Source organism: Leiobunum rupestre, chromosome 11 (assembly GCF_980474605.1).
Source record: "Leiobunum rupestre chromosome 11, qqLeiRupe1.1.hap1, whole genome shotgun sequence".
In the NCBI taxonomy this organism is placed as follows: Eukaryota; Metazoa; Arthropoda; class Arachnida; order Opiliones; family Sclerosomatidae; genus Leiobunum; species Leiobunum rupestre.
Window position 1 is genome coordinate 30,347,317 of NC_143394.1, and position 13,902 is coordinate 30,361,218.

Consider the following 13,902-nt stretch of genomic DNA (forward strand, 5'->3'; position numbering starts at 1 on the left):
TTTATGCTAATTTCATCTTACGGTTAACTGCATCTTTAATATTAAAAGAAATTCTGCAAAAAAAACTGAATTAGGAAAGTGAGATTAGAAATCTTTCTCGTGGGATCTCCACCAGTGTCGGGAATGTAACCTCGAGTTAAAATGAAACTGATCTACTTGATACTAAGCGGCCCACTTCTACGATTTAATAATTAAAATCTTCCTATATAGAATATCATTTAAAGGCTTATTTTTAGACTCTCAACGAGAGTCCCAAGTTTATTCAAATGATTCTTTCCCTCCCCGCGCTGGTTGAATACGAATACGGTTGCTTCAAATTAAAGTTTATGCTAATGAGATATATTACATCTCTAAAAATACGCGCATAAAAGGATCGCCCCCAACGTGGCTTGACTGTCAAACTTGATTTAGACTCGATATTTTTACAAACAGTCTCACACCCTACCGACTCTTAGAACTATTCTAATTAAAAAATTTAGAACAACTAACAAAGGAGACTACCCGAGGTGGTTATCACCGATTTTGTTGAAACTCGGGGGTTAAGTAGACCTTATGGTAGTATGAAAATTGCCAAAGGGAAAAGTTGCAATGGGCTTTAGTTTCTCTATGGCAACCGAAAATGTTTTGACCTCTCCATTTAAAAAAGCGTGGGATTTTCTCTGTTACCCAAATTTTGTTAAAATTTTATCAAAATTGATCAATTTTACCCAAAATCCTTGATCAATTTTACCCAAAATAAGTCAAATTTATCTTTTTGGGTAAGTTTTGAAAATATAATTTTTAAAAATTTTTTAAGTAAGTGAAACCGAGAAAATCCCATGCTTTTTTAAACGGAGATTTTTTTGTTTTGAGAGATCAAAAACATTTTCGGTTGCCATAGGAAAACAAAAGCCCATTGCAACTTTTCCCTTTGGCAATTTTCATACTACCATAAGGTCTACTTAACCCCCGAGTTTCAACAAAATCGGTGATAACAACCTCGGGTAGTCTCCTTTTAAGTTATATACTTTTAATGAAAGATTAATATATTAGTTGGTCATTTCTTTTATAGAAATCTGACATATTATTAAAAAGATTTTTCGAAACGTTACTTATAGAGATGCCATAAATTTAACCCCAACAAATAAATTATACTTCAAAGGAAGTACATATTTCAAATTTAAACTTCTATGAACGGGGGAAAAAACTCCTCCAGACTTACATATTTCTTTCACTATAAAGAATAGTCTAAATATAAAACTTTTCCAGACGTGATTTGAGTAAGAAAATTTATATATTTTCAATATTTTTTATTTCTTTTCCTTAGGACGATGTGGTGGTACCGCAAGCGCACGAAATGGGTAAGCTTCTATTTCATATAAAAATATTTATAAACTTTATTTTTTTTATTCGTCGAAACATCTGCCGTATAAAAAAATATAAAAAGTAGATTTTATAGTTGGGTGGCGAGGAGGCAGGGTTGATAGATTTGTGGAAATCGTGTTTCTAAAGTTGGGTTATAGTTGGAAGCGAGACTTTAAACGTTATCGGGGCCGGCGTAAAACAGCGAGTGACTTTGACTAAACTGGGGGTTGAGGCGTAATTCGACTATACTTTTTTTTCCTAGATACGCGCTTCTCTGCTGGGTGGGTACTAAATGTATTTTTGAAGCGCCTCGCTGTGTGTATAGCAAATATAACTAAGCTTGTTGTCGGACGTGTTATCTACCACCGAGTTTTTTGGAAATATTTTACGGACCTTTTTAGCCTCGTACGTGACGTTTTCGGTAGTTTTACAAGGTGGTTCACACTTAAGCGGAATAAATTACTTGTTTCTAATTTGCCAGGATAATTAACCATTTGAGGCGCTATACCAATGACCCTTTTTGTAATCTCGTAAGGAGGTGTCGCCCCAAATTTGCTCAAGATGGCGGCCACGCTTTAAAGGCGTTTTCGACGAGCGTAATATGATCGCTCTTTGGGGTCAAGACTGTTTTTTTTTATTTTAACTGGTTCCACAACGTTTAAGCAAATGGTGTTGCGACACTAATTCGGGAATTTTAGAAACTGTCTCCGGCTTGCAAGGAGAGTACCCGAGGTGTTTATTTCCGATTTTGTTCAAAGTCGGGCGTAATGTAGACCTAAATGAGATATGAAATTTACCAGAAGGAAACATTGCACTACCCATTCGATTTGCCATGGCAACCGAAAATGTTTTGACCATTTAAAACAAAAATATCTTCATTTAAAGAAGTATGGGATTTTTTCCGTTACGAAAATTTAAAAAAAAATTAAAATCACGAAATGGGTAATTTGGACCACATTTAGGTAAATTTCATCAAGTTTTGGTAAATTGAAACATTTTTACGATAAAAATGTAACAATGTTTGGGTAATATAAGGAAAAAATCTTATTTTTGTTTTAAATGGTCAAAAACCTTTTCGGTTGCCATTGGAAATAAAATGGGTAGTGCAACGTCTCCTTTTGTTAATTTAATATCTCATATAGGTCTACATTACGCCCGACTTTGAACAAAATCGGCAATAAACACCTCGGGTACTCTCCTTGTTAGTCCTTCCAATCGATTCTCAAATTTCGTTATTTGAACCGATAAAATAATCGTGATAAATCAGATATCAGTTTATCCGAAGATCAGTAGTAAATTCAAACTAGATAGTTCAAACCAGAAACTTATCTGAATTCATATTAAACCATACATATACAGAAGGTGAGATAATGTCAGACAACTTTTCAACTAACTGAATTTGGTGAATTGAATTACATGGGATTAGTTCATATCGGTTACTTTGGTATAATGAATAAAATTCAATATGATATCAGATTGTTAGGTGGGGAAAATATAAGTGATAACTCCGATCTAACCAACTGATGATCTTCAGATATTCGAAAATTACGCCTTGAATAACCTGAGCAATTGACAATAGGTGTTCGGTCACGTACCGAAAGATGGCGTTAGTAATATTATCAATTTTTATCAGTGCAACCGGCTTATTTAAAATATTGCTCGCTTTTGTTAGAAATAAATAATTGACTTTCTGCTATATCACAAACAATACTTTAATAAAACAATAGAAACAATCTTCATAGAATCGTAACTTTAAAGATCAAACAACGGCACAAAAGAAAATCTAAAAATCACATATATGTAAGCTTAGAAAATTTCGTAACATTTTTAAAGTTTTAAATTCCCCAAAATATCTCCAGGGCTGAATTTCAGCGTGTAGTTACAGGGGTGGGGGGTGGGGCTGTGAATTTAAATTTTTATAAATCCGAAAATATTTAATAGAGAAGTTTTGTTGTATGGTATAATGAAACTAGTTTTTGGCGAGAAGAGTGTTTACAATTACTCGACAATATTCGTCCCGCTTGTGTCAACACAATAAGTTATACGACGAATCGGGGGAATGTTTTATTAGTAAGACCGTAGTCTTAGCTACGGGGGCGACGGCTTTGTTTTCGGCGCTTGTCCAAAAGAGGGGTGAAAATTTCGCGTATCTTTTCCTGGGGCGAAACTAGAATAAATAAAACGATTTTAGCGGCAAAGCTGCTTTTCGCGGAGTCAATACGAGCGATTTTCCGACAAAGGGGTTTTATAGGCTCATATCATCCATGAACAAGCTTTTATCTAACAAGCTACCGAAAGACAAAGCGCAGTCCGGCGCTTAAGTCTCCAATCCACAATCGTCAAATCTGATAGATAGAAACGGTTAAGCCCCTAATGTCGAGGGGGTAGTCGCTAGTACAATTTTTGTACCACTGATAACTGATTTTCGAATAACATTCCACTATATTGCGCAGTGATTTCCACTGATTTCACTAGATGACTTGGGCCTAAGGTGGTGCTTTGGGTATTAGCCTAGCTGATGATGATTAACATATCTGTGATTTACAGTGATTTATCATAATATATCTATGATTTCCTTGATTTATCATAATATATCTGTGATTTCCAATGATTTATCATAATATATCTGTGATTTCCAATGATTTATCATAATATATCTGTGATTTCCAATGATTTATCATAATATATCCCTGATATCAACTGATTTATCATAATATAACTGTGATTTCCACGGATTTATCATAGCATATCTGTAATTTCCAAGGATTTCTCATAATATATCTGTGATTTCCACTGATTTCTACTAATATAAATGTGTTTTCCACTGATATATCATAATATATCTGTGATTTCCACTGATTTATCATAATATATCTGTAATTTACACTGATTTTCTTAACCGATTTCCGGTGATGACCTACGAGTTGTGCACCTGATTATTAAAGTGACTACCCTGTCGTCTAATTTTGTGTTGCACCATCTTAGCATAAGTCTAAATAAATATCTTCCTCATTCTTAATTTCAATTTAATATTAATTTAGTTTTAAAAATAAAGCATTTAAGTTTACCCTCCAGCACCATAAAATTATCTATATTCCTAGAACAGACGACGACGTATATCTATACCCTGGGACCCAGTTTGTAGATATCCAAGGGCTACTTTATGAAATTGGTCTCTTCATCAACGTATGATTACGGCGCCATCTCTGAAGCGCCGACCTAAAAAGGGTTTATTCCCCCCCCCCTGCTACGACATATATCTATACCACCACTGCGCTATTGTTCTCGTCACTTTCCTTAAAAATTATTTATATTTGAACTTCTAAGACAGGCTCGCATTTCCATTTGTAAATCAGAAACACACTTAAAGGAGATTTCTAGGAATTTGCGTAAACTATCTTCATCGTTATATTTGAATGTTTTACAACCTTTAATATTTAGCCGCGTATACAAAAGGAAAATTGGAAGTGAAACGCCGGCCTTTAGAACCGCGTTAAACGGATACACCTATATGCATATGGTTTTAACAAAGTATTAAATTAATAATTATTATTATACGTAGTAGAAACGACGCCATTATTATTATTAATTATTTATGTCGTTCTTGAGTGGTATATAGTAATTGAATGATTTATGATGGCAAAATATCATATATTAAGGTTTAATTTCAGTTTCAGAGTTTAAAATTAAAAGTAGCTACAACATTAAGAGAGAGCGCCACCAAGCTGTTTAGATTAGTACTAAAGCTAGAAGAGCTTTAAAATGAGGCCTACAATCCATTCCTGCAGTGATACCCATTGAGTTGGGAATAAATAGAGGTACAACTAAATCTGGCTGGCGTGGGACCAATTTCGTTCCATAAGGAGACTATATCAACTTTATCGTTCTACCTTGGCGGCTTCTGTCTCTAGTGGTGGCAACTATATGGCAATTGAATTTTTTCGCGAATCTGATGCGAAATTGAAATGTATGATTTATCGTAACAAACAAACCTTTGAAGTTGTTTAAATATAATTTTATTTTGTCAACACGATCCTTTTTAACTCAAGTTACGGTGAGTTACCTAATAATTATTTATTTTTAGCCATATAACTTTACAAAATATAGAAGGCGCTACCGCCTAATTATAAAGATGAATTTCGTACAGTCTTATCAGAACAGGTCCCGTGTAACCAAGGCAACCGAAATCGTAATTGTAATTCTAGCAGTATTATTCCCAATTCAATGATGATACCAGATCGAGGGTAGAGTTGTCAGTCGGCAATTTTCCGGAAAATTACCGAGGTCTTTTTTCCGGAAAAATTTCCGTATTTTTCCGAAACAAAAAAGTTTTCATTCCATGATTAGCCTAGTATTGTTCGCGAATTTCAATTTTGCGGAATTTTCACCTAATATTTTCGAATCCAAAAGTAAAAATAAACCTCTAGATTAGTCTAGAATAAAAGCCCTTAAAAAGTAATTTATGTTCCAATTTTTATTTTTCCGATTTGCGGAAATTTTACCGAAAAATTAACCACTCAAAGGTAATTTTCACCTTGAAATGAAAAAATCAGACCGGCAATTAATAATTAACATAATCTTTAGCCTTAAAATTGATTATATTTGAAATAAAATACGAAAAAAAGAGCAATAGATCATCAGGTTTTTGTCTGATTCGGTTGAGAGGATAACCTTGCAATCTTGCCTTCATTAAAGTACGTAACTTAATACTAAAAAAGCAAACAAAATTAGATATGAAAGAAGGTTATATAGTTTAATATTTAGAATGCAGATGGCGCTATATTTTCTAAACAGGGATAATTGTTTGGATAATAACGAATCCGACTTTTCCCAGAGTTTGTAAATACGAAGGTTTCTTAGGCAAATTATGTTCCGAAAAGGGAAATTTTATCCTCTTAAATGGGAAATTTTAACGCCTTAAAAGGGAAATTTTAAAGCTTTTAAAAGGGAAATTATAACGCTTTGAAATCGAAATTTTAAAGCCTTGAAAAGGAAATTTTAGAGCTTTAAAAGGGAAATTTCAACGCTTTAAAAAGGATAGTTTTAACGCCGTAAAAGGGAAATTTTAACGTTTTATAAGGGAAATTTTAACGGCGTAAAATGGAAATTTTAACGTTTTAAAAGGGAAATTTTAACGCTTTATAAAGGAAATTTTGACGCCTCAAAAGGTAAATTTAAAGCCTTGAAATAAAAATTCCAACGCCTAAAAAGGTAATTTTTATCGCCTTGAAAGGGAAATTTAAATTTGGCGATCTGGCAACCCCGCATCTCTGTGCGGCAAAAAATGACCCGAAACAGGATCGGTAATTCAATACTCGATATGTAATGCTAATATAACATTATGTCCGTCGTGGTATAGATTCGTTATTTTGAGAAAGGGGCCCGCTAACACGTTGTATAAGGACGGAGTAAGGTAGAAAAAACTTGTAATTATCTGGGGTTGGTGGGTTTATTGTCCCTGTCGGTGGAAGCTCAATCTTCTCCCCGGGTTGTAAATCCTTTCGCTGGCGGTTAAATCTGGGGGCGGTGATTAAGCGACTCCTAACTCTCTCTCTCGGATGATCGGCTCGCGGGGACGCTAACAAGCAAAAAAAGGCTCCTTTTTCGCTTCTGTTCCGTAAAGCTTGCCCACATTTTTTTAAACACCGCGAAAGGACACCTCGCTCTAGAAGGACACGAATGTGGTAACTCGAATTTGGGGAAAAATACGATTATTTACTTGGAGAGGCGATATTAAAACCATGGCCTTACTGTGTTAAAATAGTAATTCTAAATATCTTATGGTGTTATTATTTGAAAATTTCCTATATTTATAGGAGAGCAACCATATAATAACCTCAAATTTATTTAATCATTGTAAAGCAAAACCTTTAGTCTCATTTATAATATTTATTTTAAGAAATTTTAAGGAAATCGCAATTACCGTATCGTATGTAATATGTTGTTTAAAATATGTGGGATGGTTTAAATTCAAATCTTCTAATAGAACGAATTTTAATTAATTTTTAATTGATTTAATTTCGCGATTTGATTGCCTGTAAAATAAATACAAATTTAATTTTGAATTGATTTAATATCGCGATTTGATTGCTTGTAAAATAAATACAAATTTAATTTTGAATTGATTTAATTTCGCGATTTGATTGTAACTGAAATGAAACTCAAATTTAATTTTGAATTGATTTAATTTCGCGATTTGATTGTAACTGAAATGAAACTCAAATTTAATTTTGAATTTATTTAATATCGCAATTTGATTGCTACTGAAATGAAACTCAAATTTCTTTAATCGCTGTAAAAGGAAAAATCTAGATTCTTAGTTATGGTATATATGAGTGGAAATTTTTATTTTATGGACATCCGAAATACCGTACCATATGTAATTTGTTAATTGAAATATGGTATGGTTTAAATAAAAATTCTTTAATATAATTTTGAGTTTTTAATTGATTTACAAAATATGGAAACGTGCAATACTTTATTTTTTGAATTAAAAGAGAAAATGATTTAAAATTAAAAAGGCAAAATTCCAATGTTTTTTTAATTTAGCTTTTGTTATTTTTTAGTGTCGCAAAAAAATTTTCCGTATTTTTCCGACAAATATAAAAAAGTTTTCATTTCATGAGAAGTCTAATATATTGTTTGCAAACTTAAATAAAGAGAAATTTTCGCCTTTTTTTTCGAATCTAAAAGTAAAACTAAACCTCTAGACTAGTTTAAACTGATTAACAATGTAACACTATTAATGTTTTGTAGTATGGTTACTGATATTAGAAATTTTTTATCCATAAAAAGTTAAAAATATTAAAAACCCTTAAAAAGTATTTTATGTTTATTTTTTTTTATTTTTCCGATTGAAGAAAATTATCGGCCATTCGGAAAAGTTTCCAGAAATTTATTAGAAATTTATCCGCATTTTCAGGGTTGGCACGCGTCAGGGAAAACAGGGAAAAGTCAGGGAATTTAAAAATGGACTCTAAACGTCAGGGAAAAGTCAGGGAATTTGAATAAAAATATATAAAGTCCGGGAAATGTCCCGGAATTCTATTATAACCCCTACCGAGCTTTCATTTCACTAAAGTCTGTGATGCAGAAGTTCCTTAAAACTTATTAAATTTTGTGATAAAAGTAAAATTCTTGTCATTTTAAAATGTTTGAAGGGTAAATTGTAATTCTTAGTTACAATAAATGTTAAAAATTCGAAAACATTATACAGAATTGGCTGGTTTTTACTTCAAAAATGTCAGGGAAAAACACAAAAACATGTCAGGGAAAACCTGGACAAGTCCGGGAATTTGGTTTGGAAAATTTCGTGGCCAGCCTGATTTTATTTTTCCAGAAAATTAACAACACTTTTATTTTTGGAGTTGCTTTATTTTCGGTCCGAAATGACAGCGATCTTTCGATTATTCGTCGTAGAAGAAGGAGTAGTCCCGGCGACTCGTCAGCCTTTTTACCGTTCGTCGTCAAAATTTACGTCCCGTCGTATACGATTTCCCAAAGAGCTCCTTATTTAGTGTGGAATATAGCGCGCCTCAGCTGTTTAACGGGCTTTTTTCCGTCGATAAAAGGGAGCGAGGGATCTACGGGACATCGCGGGAAGAGATGGGGATCCACTAACGATCTCGATGTACTTGCGGGGATGACGACATGGACGGCATTTTTTTTTTGGGCCCTCTTCGAGGTATTATCAGGTATTGGTCTGGTCCGAAACGCGGTTGTCAGATAGCTATCACTCGTATTTCCAAAATCTTTTTCGAAGCAACGTTAATGCTAGCTTTAGTAGCGATTTGGATCTACAGAAGGCGTTGTAAAAACTGGTCGACTTTGTTATAGCGACGGTTACGCGTATATCGGTCAAATGAAGAGGCTCGTTACGATGTAAATGGAAGGGATGATTGTCCGCCGCGTTATGCCGGAAAAAAAGGTCCCATCCTAGCGGGTACTAGGTCCGGGGACAGGCGAGAAGGTCGAGTCTACGCCTATTGAAGGCTATCGGTTAATCCTTAGGTGGTGCGGGAAGCGTATCATCCGGAGTCGCGGGGAGAGATTCTCGAGTTCTCTCTTTGGTCGATCGGTGATTTAGATTTCCGCTTTGGCACTCCCCGGCGGAAGGAAGGACTCTCCCCGGTGGTAGGCGTCACTCGCTTCCGCCGCTATTAACGGCTTAAGCCAGTCGGCTAACGGCGAGAGTATTTGCGGTTGCCCCTCTCGACCGACAATTCTACAAGTCTATCTCCTCGCCCGCGTATCCGATTGAGAATTTCACGCGCCTGGCTCCGCACCTGAGGGCTCGTTCATTCATTTTCTTTAGAACACGAGCCCGGTAGGTCTTTCGCAATATTGAACGCTTAAATGTATTTAGAAATAATAATAATCAGCTAGGCTAATACAAAAGGCACCACTTTAAACCTAAGTCATCAAGCGACTTTTAAAGCCTTTAATTCAGGTGGCCGGGTTACAATGCGTAGGAGGGTGGTAGCCAAGGTTTCTAGAGACGCTAATATAGGTGGGCTCGCGCGGCCCTTTTTAAAGCCTTCAAATAAGAGACGAGATGAAAGTGACAGGGTCTGACGACGACGTCACGAAAACATTCGATTAGCGCCTCAGGCGTAATAAAGAATGATAAAATATATATCAAAAATACATTGCTTGGGTACTGCAAAATTCAGAGCAAATATAGTCCGAGGACATAAAACAACTTATTAAAATCGTGACTTCGGTGACAGACCCTTGAAACATAAAGGCAAAAAATTTACTATTTCAAATCAAGCGTGAGCCCCCGTTTGGCGGTAGCAGCTATTACCGTTAACCTCCGCAAGTTTTTATGGAAAGTGGAAACCGAAGAACTCGAGGTAAAACCCCTTCAACGCGGAAGGAGTGGTTCCGAGTTTTCACCCAGTGCCACAAGCTGGGATCGAATCCGGCTCCTCTTGCTGCGAGGCGAAAGTGCTAACCACTCCGCCACCCCACTAAAGATCAACTTAGCTGCGTTAATCTAAAGCTTTATTTTTTTAACCCAAAGGTTCATTTGTCTACTCGGGTACAAATTCCGAGTACCGGGACATTAAATATAATATAAAGTGACCCAAAATCATTTTAATCCCTAAATAGATTTACGATTTATTCCTTGAAATATCGAAGAATATATGTACCAAAGCTTAGATACGATACCCCTGTTAGTCGACTCCTTCCTGAACACCGGAGCTCAGCGTGCGGAACACTTCTACAGGCGACTGGCCTACTTTTCACCTACCGCGATGTGAAAACAAATATAGGGATAATAACGTCGTCGTATTATACCTTTAAACCGGTCGTATATTAAACAAAACGGCTTAGATATTTCCCCCAAAACTTATTCAACTTAATCGAACGCAAAACCAATCTCCGTCGAAAGCTTCCAAACCTAAGTAAGCGTTCCCCCGAAACGCCTGGGGGAGAAGGTCGGCCTTCGAAACCGCACGCGGGGACCAACGGGGATGAACTGCCTCCGCCACTAGCTATATATCCGACGCTGACTGGGATGGTATACGCGGGGGAAACGAGCTAAGAAGGTATTAACTTAATACCGATGATTTATACGTAGGTTTCGAGGCTGTACGCCGGGTCGCCGAAAAATTGCGGAAGGGCTTAGGAAGTTCCCGAGCGTAAAGGACATTAATCGGGCTTTGATAATTCCAGCCACCGCTTTGCCAGGACGACAACCGCCGCTCCGGGTTTTGCTATAATTAAATTTGGCTGGCCCTCGGACCCCGCGCTACTTCTAGACCCGCTCGGATCTTTTAAATCTCTTACAAAGTGGAGCTAGTCCTATTAGTCGACTTTACCGTCTAAGCGGGAATTAAGGGTAAAGTCTGTGGCGAGTTTTAGCTCGCCTCTTATTACGGTTACAGTTGGTTCCTTTACCGGTGACTTAACAAATTTAAAGAGAGTCCGCGGTACAGTTTAATCAGGGTTTTGGCTCTGAGAGTGTGCCTTGAGCTTTGTTTGTGAAAGCGAGCCGGTGCGTCCTCTTTTGGTCCAATCGCTCTTTTCAATTAAAGTTTCTGTAATCATCCGAAGTCTTCCGCCGCTGTACGCCGGTAGTTAAGTTATCCTACTCTAGTAACGAATTCAAACTTTAAAGAATGGACTGCCCGTCCGAGTCGCATTCTTATTTAGAGATTTTTCTAGCCAATTGTTCCCGCCAGGTCCCGATTAATTGGAGGAAATTTAATTAGGATTCCGCTGGCGCCCCTACCTCGCTTCTATTTATTTGCAAACTGAGACAACCTCCTTTCTTGGCTGGCGACTTTGGACATTCCTAAATTAAACTACCTCAACCCGCTTACTTTGAAAATTTTGGTTTTAATTCCATAAACTGATGTTTAAAAATCGCGTCTTTATATTTAAATAGGGATGTTTCATTAATAAAAGACGGGTTAAACACTCGATTTGATTAGGTAAATTCCTTGAAACGTATTGAAATAGGCAACACATACGGAAAAAATATATACTAACCGGTTGTGTTTTCACTTTTCAATGGGTAATTTTACAGTCTTATTTCAATTAGAGTTGTAGGTCGGAAAGTTTTCCGGAAAATTACCGAAGCCTTTTTTCCGGAAAAAAAATACGGTAAATTTTCCGGAAAAAGGCTTCGGTAATTATCCGGAAAATTTACCGTATTTTTCCCAAGAAAATTTAAAAAAAAATGTTTTTATTTCATGACTAGTCTAATATTGTTCGCCAATTTAAATTTCGTGGAATTTTCACCTCATTTTATTGAATCTAAAAGTAAAACTAAACCTCTAGACTAGTCTAGAATTAAAACCCTTAAAAAAAGTAAAATATGTTTAATTTTCTTTTTCCAATTTGCGGAAAATTTTCCGAACATTTTCCCGCATTTAATTTTTCCGGAAAATTACCAACTCTAATTTCAATTATCTTGAAATTTTACTCACCTAAAATTAAATTTTCTATCTTTTCTCTAACCATGGGAAAAGAAAACCTTGATTTTCATACAAAATTACATTACGTAAATTTATAAAATTATTTCTTATTGTTTTAGGGTTGATGCCTTGGCTACCAGCTGCGGTGGACGTTCAAAAACTGTCCTCTTTAACTAAAGGTATGTATATTTTTAAATTATTCTTAAAGGGAATATAACCTCCATCTCGTTCTTTACCAAAGACCCCAAAAATTGAAAAGATTATCTTCCGAAATATCCACTAAGCAGTGCCAAAAATGCAGGGTTGCATTTAACCAGCCATACCTGGTTAAATCCGGTTATAGACACTTGGAAAAATCCATATTTTTTTGGCTATTTTTTTAAATTACAATATGAATATTTTAGTAAATTAATAGTTTTTATTTAGAAATTTAGTTTATTTTTTGTTTCATATTTAGAAACCGGTTTACTTTAACCAGTTTTTCGGTAGGTTTAAAGTTCCAAAGTCCGCTGCCTCGCTTCTGTCGGTGTGTCATACGCAAAAACTAGGGGAATTTCCCGAGGAAATCAAAAGAGTTCAGTTATTTTATATAGTTATTTCGCTTTATTTGTTTAGTTTCTTATTTACGACAATAACTGCAGACAATTTCTACTTACATAAGTAAAAGGTACTGTTTATATTTTAGCCGTTTATAACCGAAAAAACCGGTTATAGCTGGATTTTTTCAAAAAAAGCCGGTTTGTTTCCCACCCTGCAAAAATGTGAAGTGGACAATATTGGAACCCTTTAGGGAGAGATGGAGGGGAAAAGCGAAGCTCAGAATTCCTCGAAATCTAACGAAACCTTTGTTTGTTTTTGTTTTATCCGCAGATGAACTCCACGAAGTATTATTGCAAGAGGCTCAAGCCAGGAGAAAAGCTGAGGTGGAATTCCAAATCATGAGAGGTGCGTTCATGTAAGAGAAAAATCCATTTTAATTTTCAATCTATTTGTACGTACCTTTGTTGACGCACTAATTTAGGCCTAAACAAGAGCTGATTTCGCTGTAATCTTTCCCAGTTTGCTTAATTTGATATTAAACCCGCGTCTTTGGCTCTCAATATATAATTCCGACCCTTAAATATTTAAAAGTTTGAAAAGTTTGCCATAGCTGAAGTCCTTAGAGCATTTATACGGCGGAGTGAATATATAGTTGCTTGCAAATTTAGTTAAGAGCGTACATCTTCGGAACTAATACGTAGAAACGCGAAGGGTAGTCGAGCGTTGAAAACTTGGTCCCCTGTTGGGCTCGAATTTAGTTTATACGTAAAACGGCAATTTCGTAAAGTATTTAGCTTTTAATATTCCAAATTTATACTCCAAAAAAATAATCGCATTTAGTGAAATAGAGTCCAATTATTAATTCACTCTGAAGATTAGAGGGAGGGGGATCAAATGGGGGTACGACGAAAAAATCTGATTCCGTTAAAAAAAAAGTGAACGTGGTTTGTGAATACGTGCTTTGACTAATTTTGAGGCGAAAAATGTTTTAGATATTATTTTTAACCCAAGATGGTCGAAATGTTAGTTGTCGAACCCTTAAAACATCGCGACAAAATCGTGGTAGCGGAACATTAATTTGATTTCTATT

At 35.6% G+C, this 13,902-nt stretch overlaps 1 protein-coding gene across 1 annotated transcript in view; it reads left to right on the plus strand.

The window, feature by feature from the left end:
* fuss (SKI family transcriptional corepressor fussel) overlaps positions 1-13,902 on the plus strand; it is a 49,200-nt gene that overhangs the window by 27,489 nt on the left and 7,809 nt on the right. Inside the window, exons 4-6 of the mRNA XM_090162270.1 lie at positions 1,307-1,340; positions 12,392-12,451; positions 13,143-13,217. Of these exons, the coding sequence (XP_090018396.1) occupies positions 1,307-1,340; positions 12,392-12,451; positions 13,143-13,217 (169 nt within the window). The remainder of the gene's footprint in view (positions 1-1,306; positions 1,341-12,391; positions 12,452-13,142; positions 13,218-13,902) is intronic.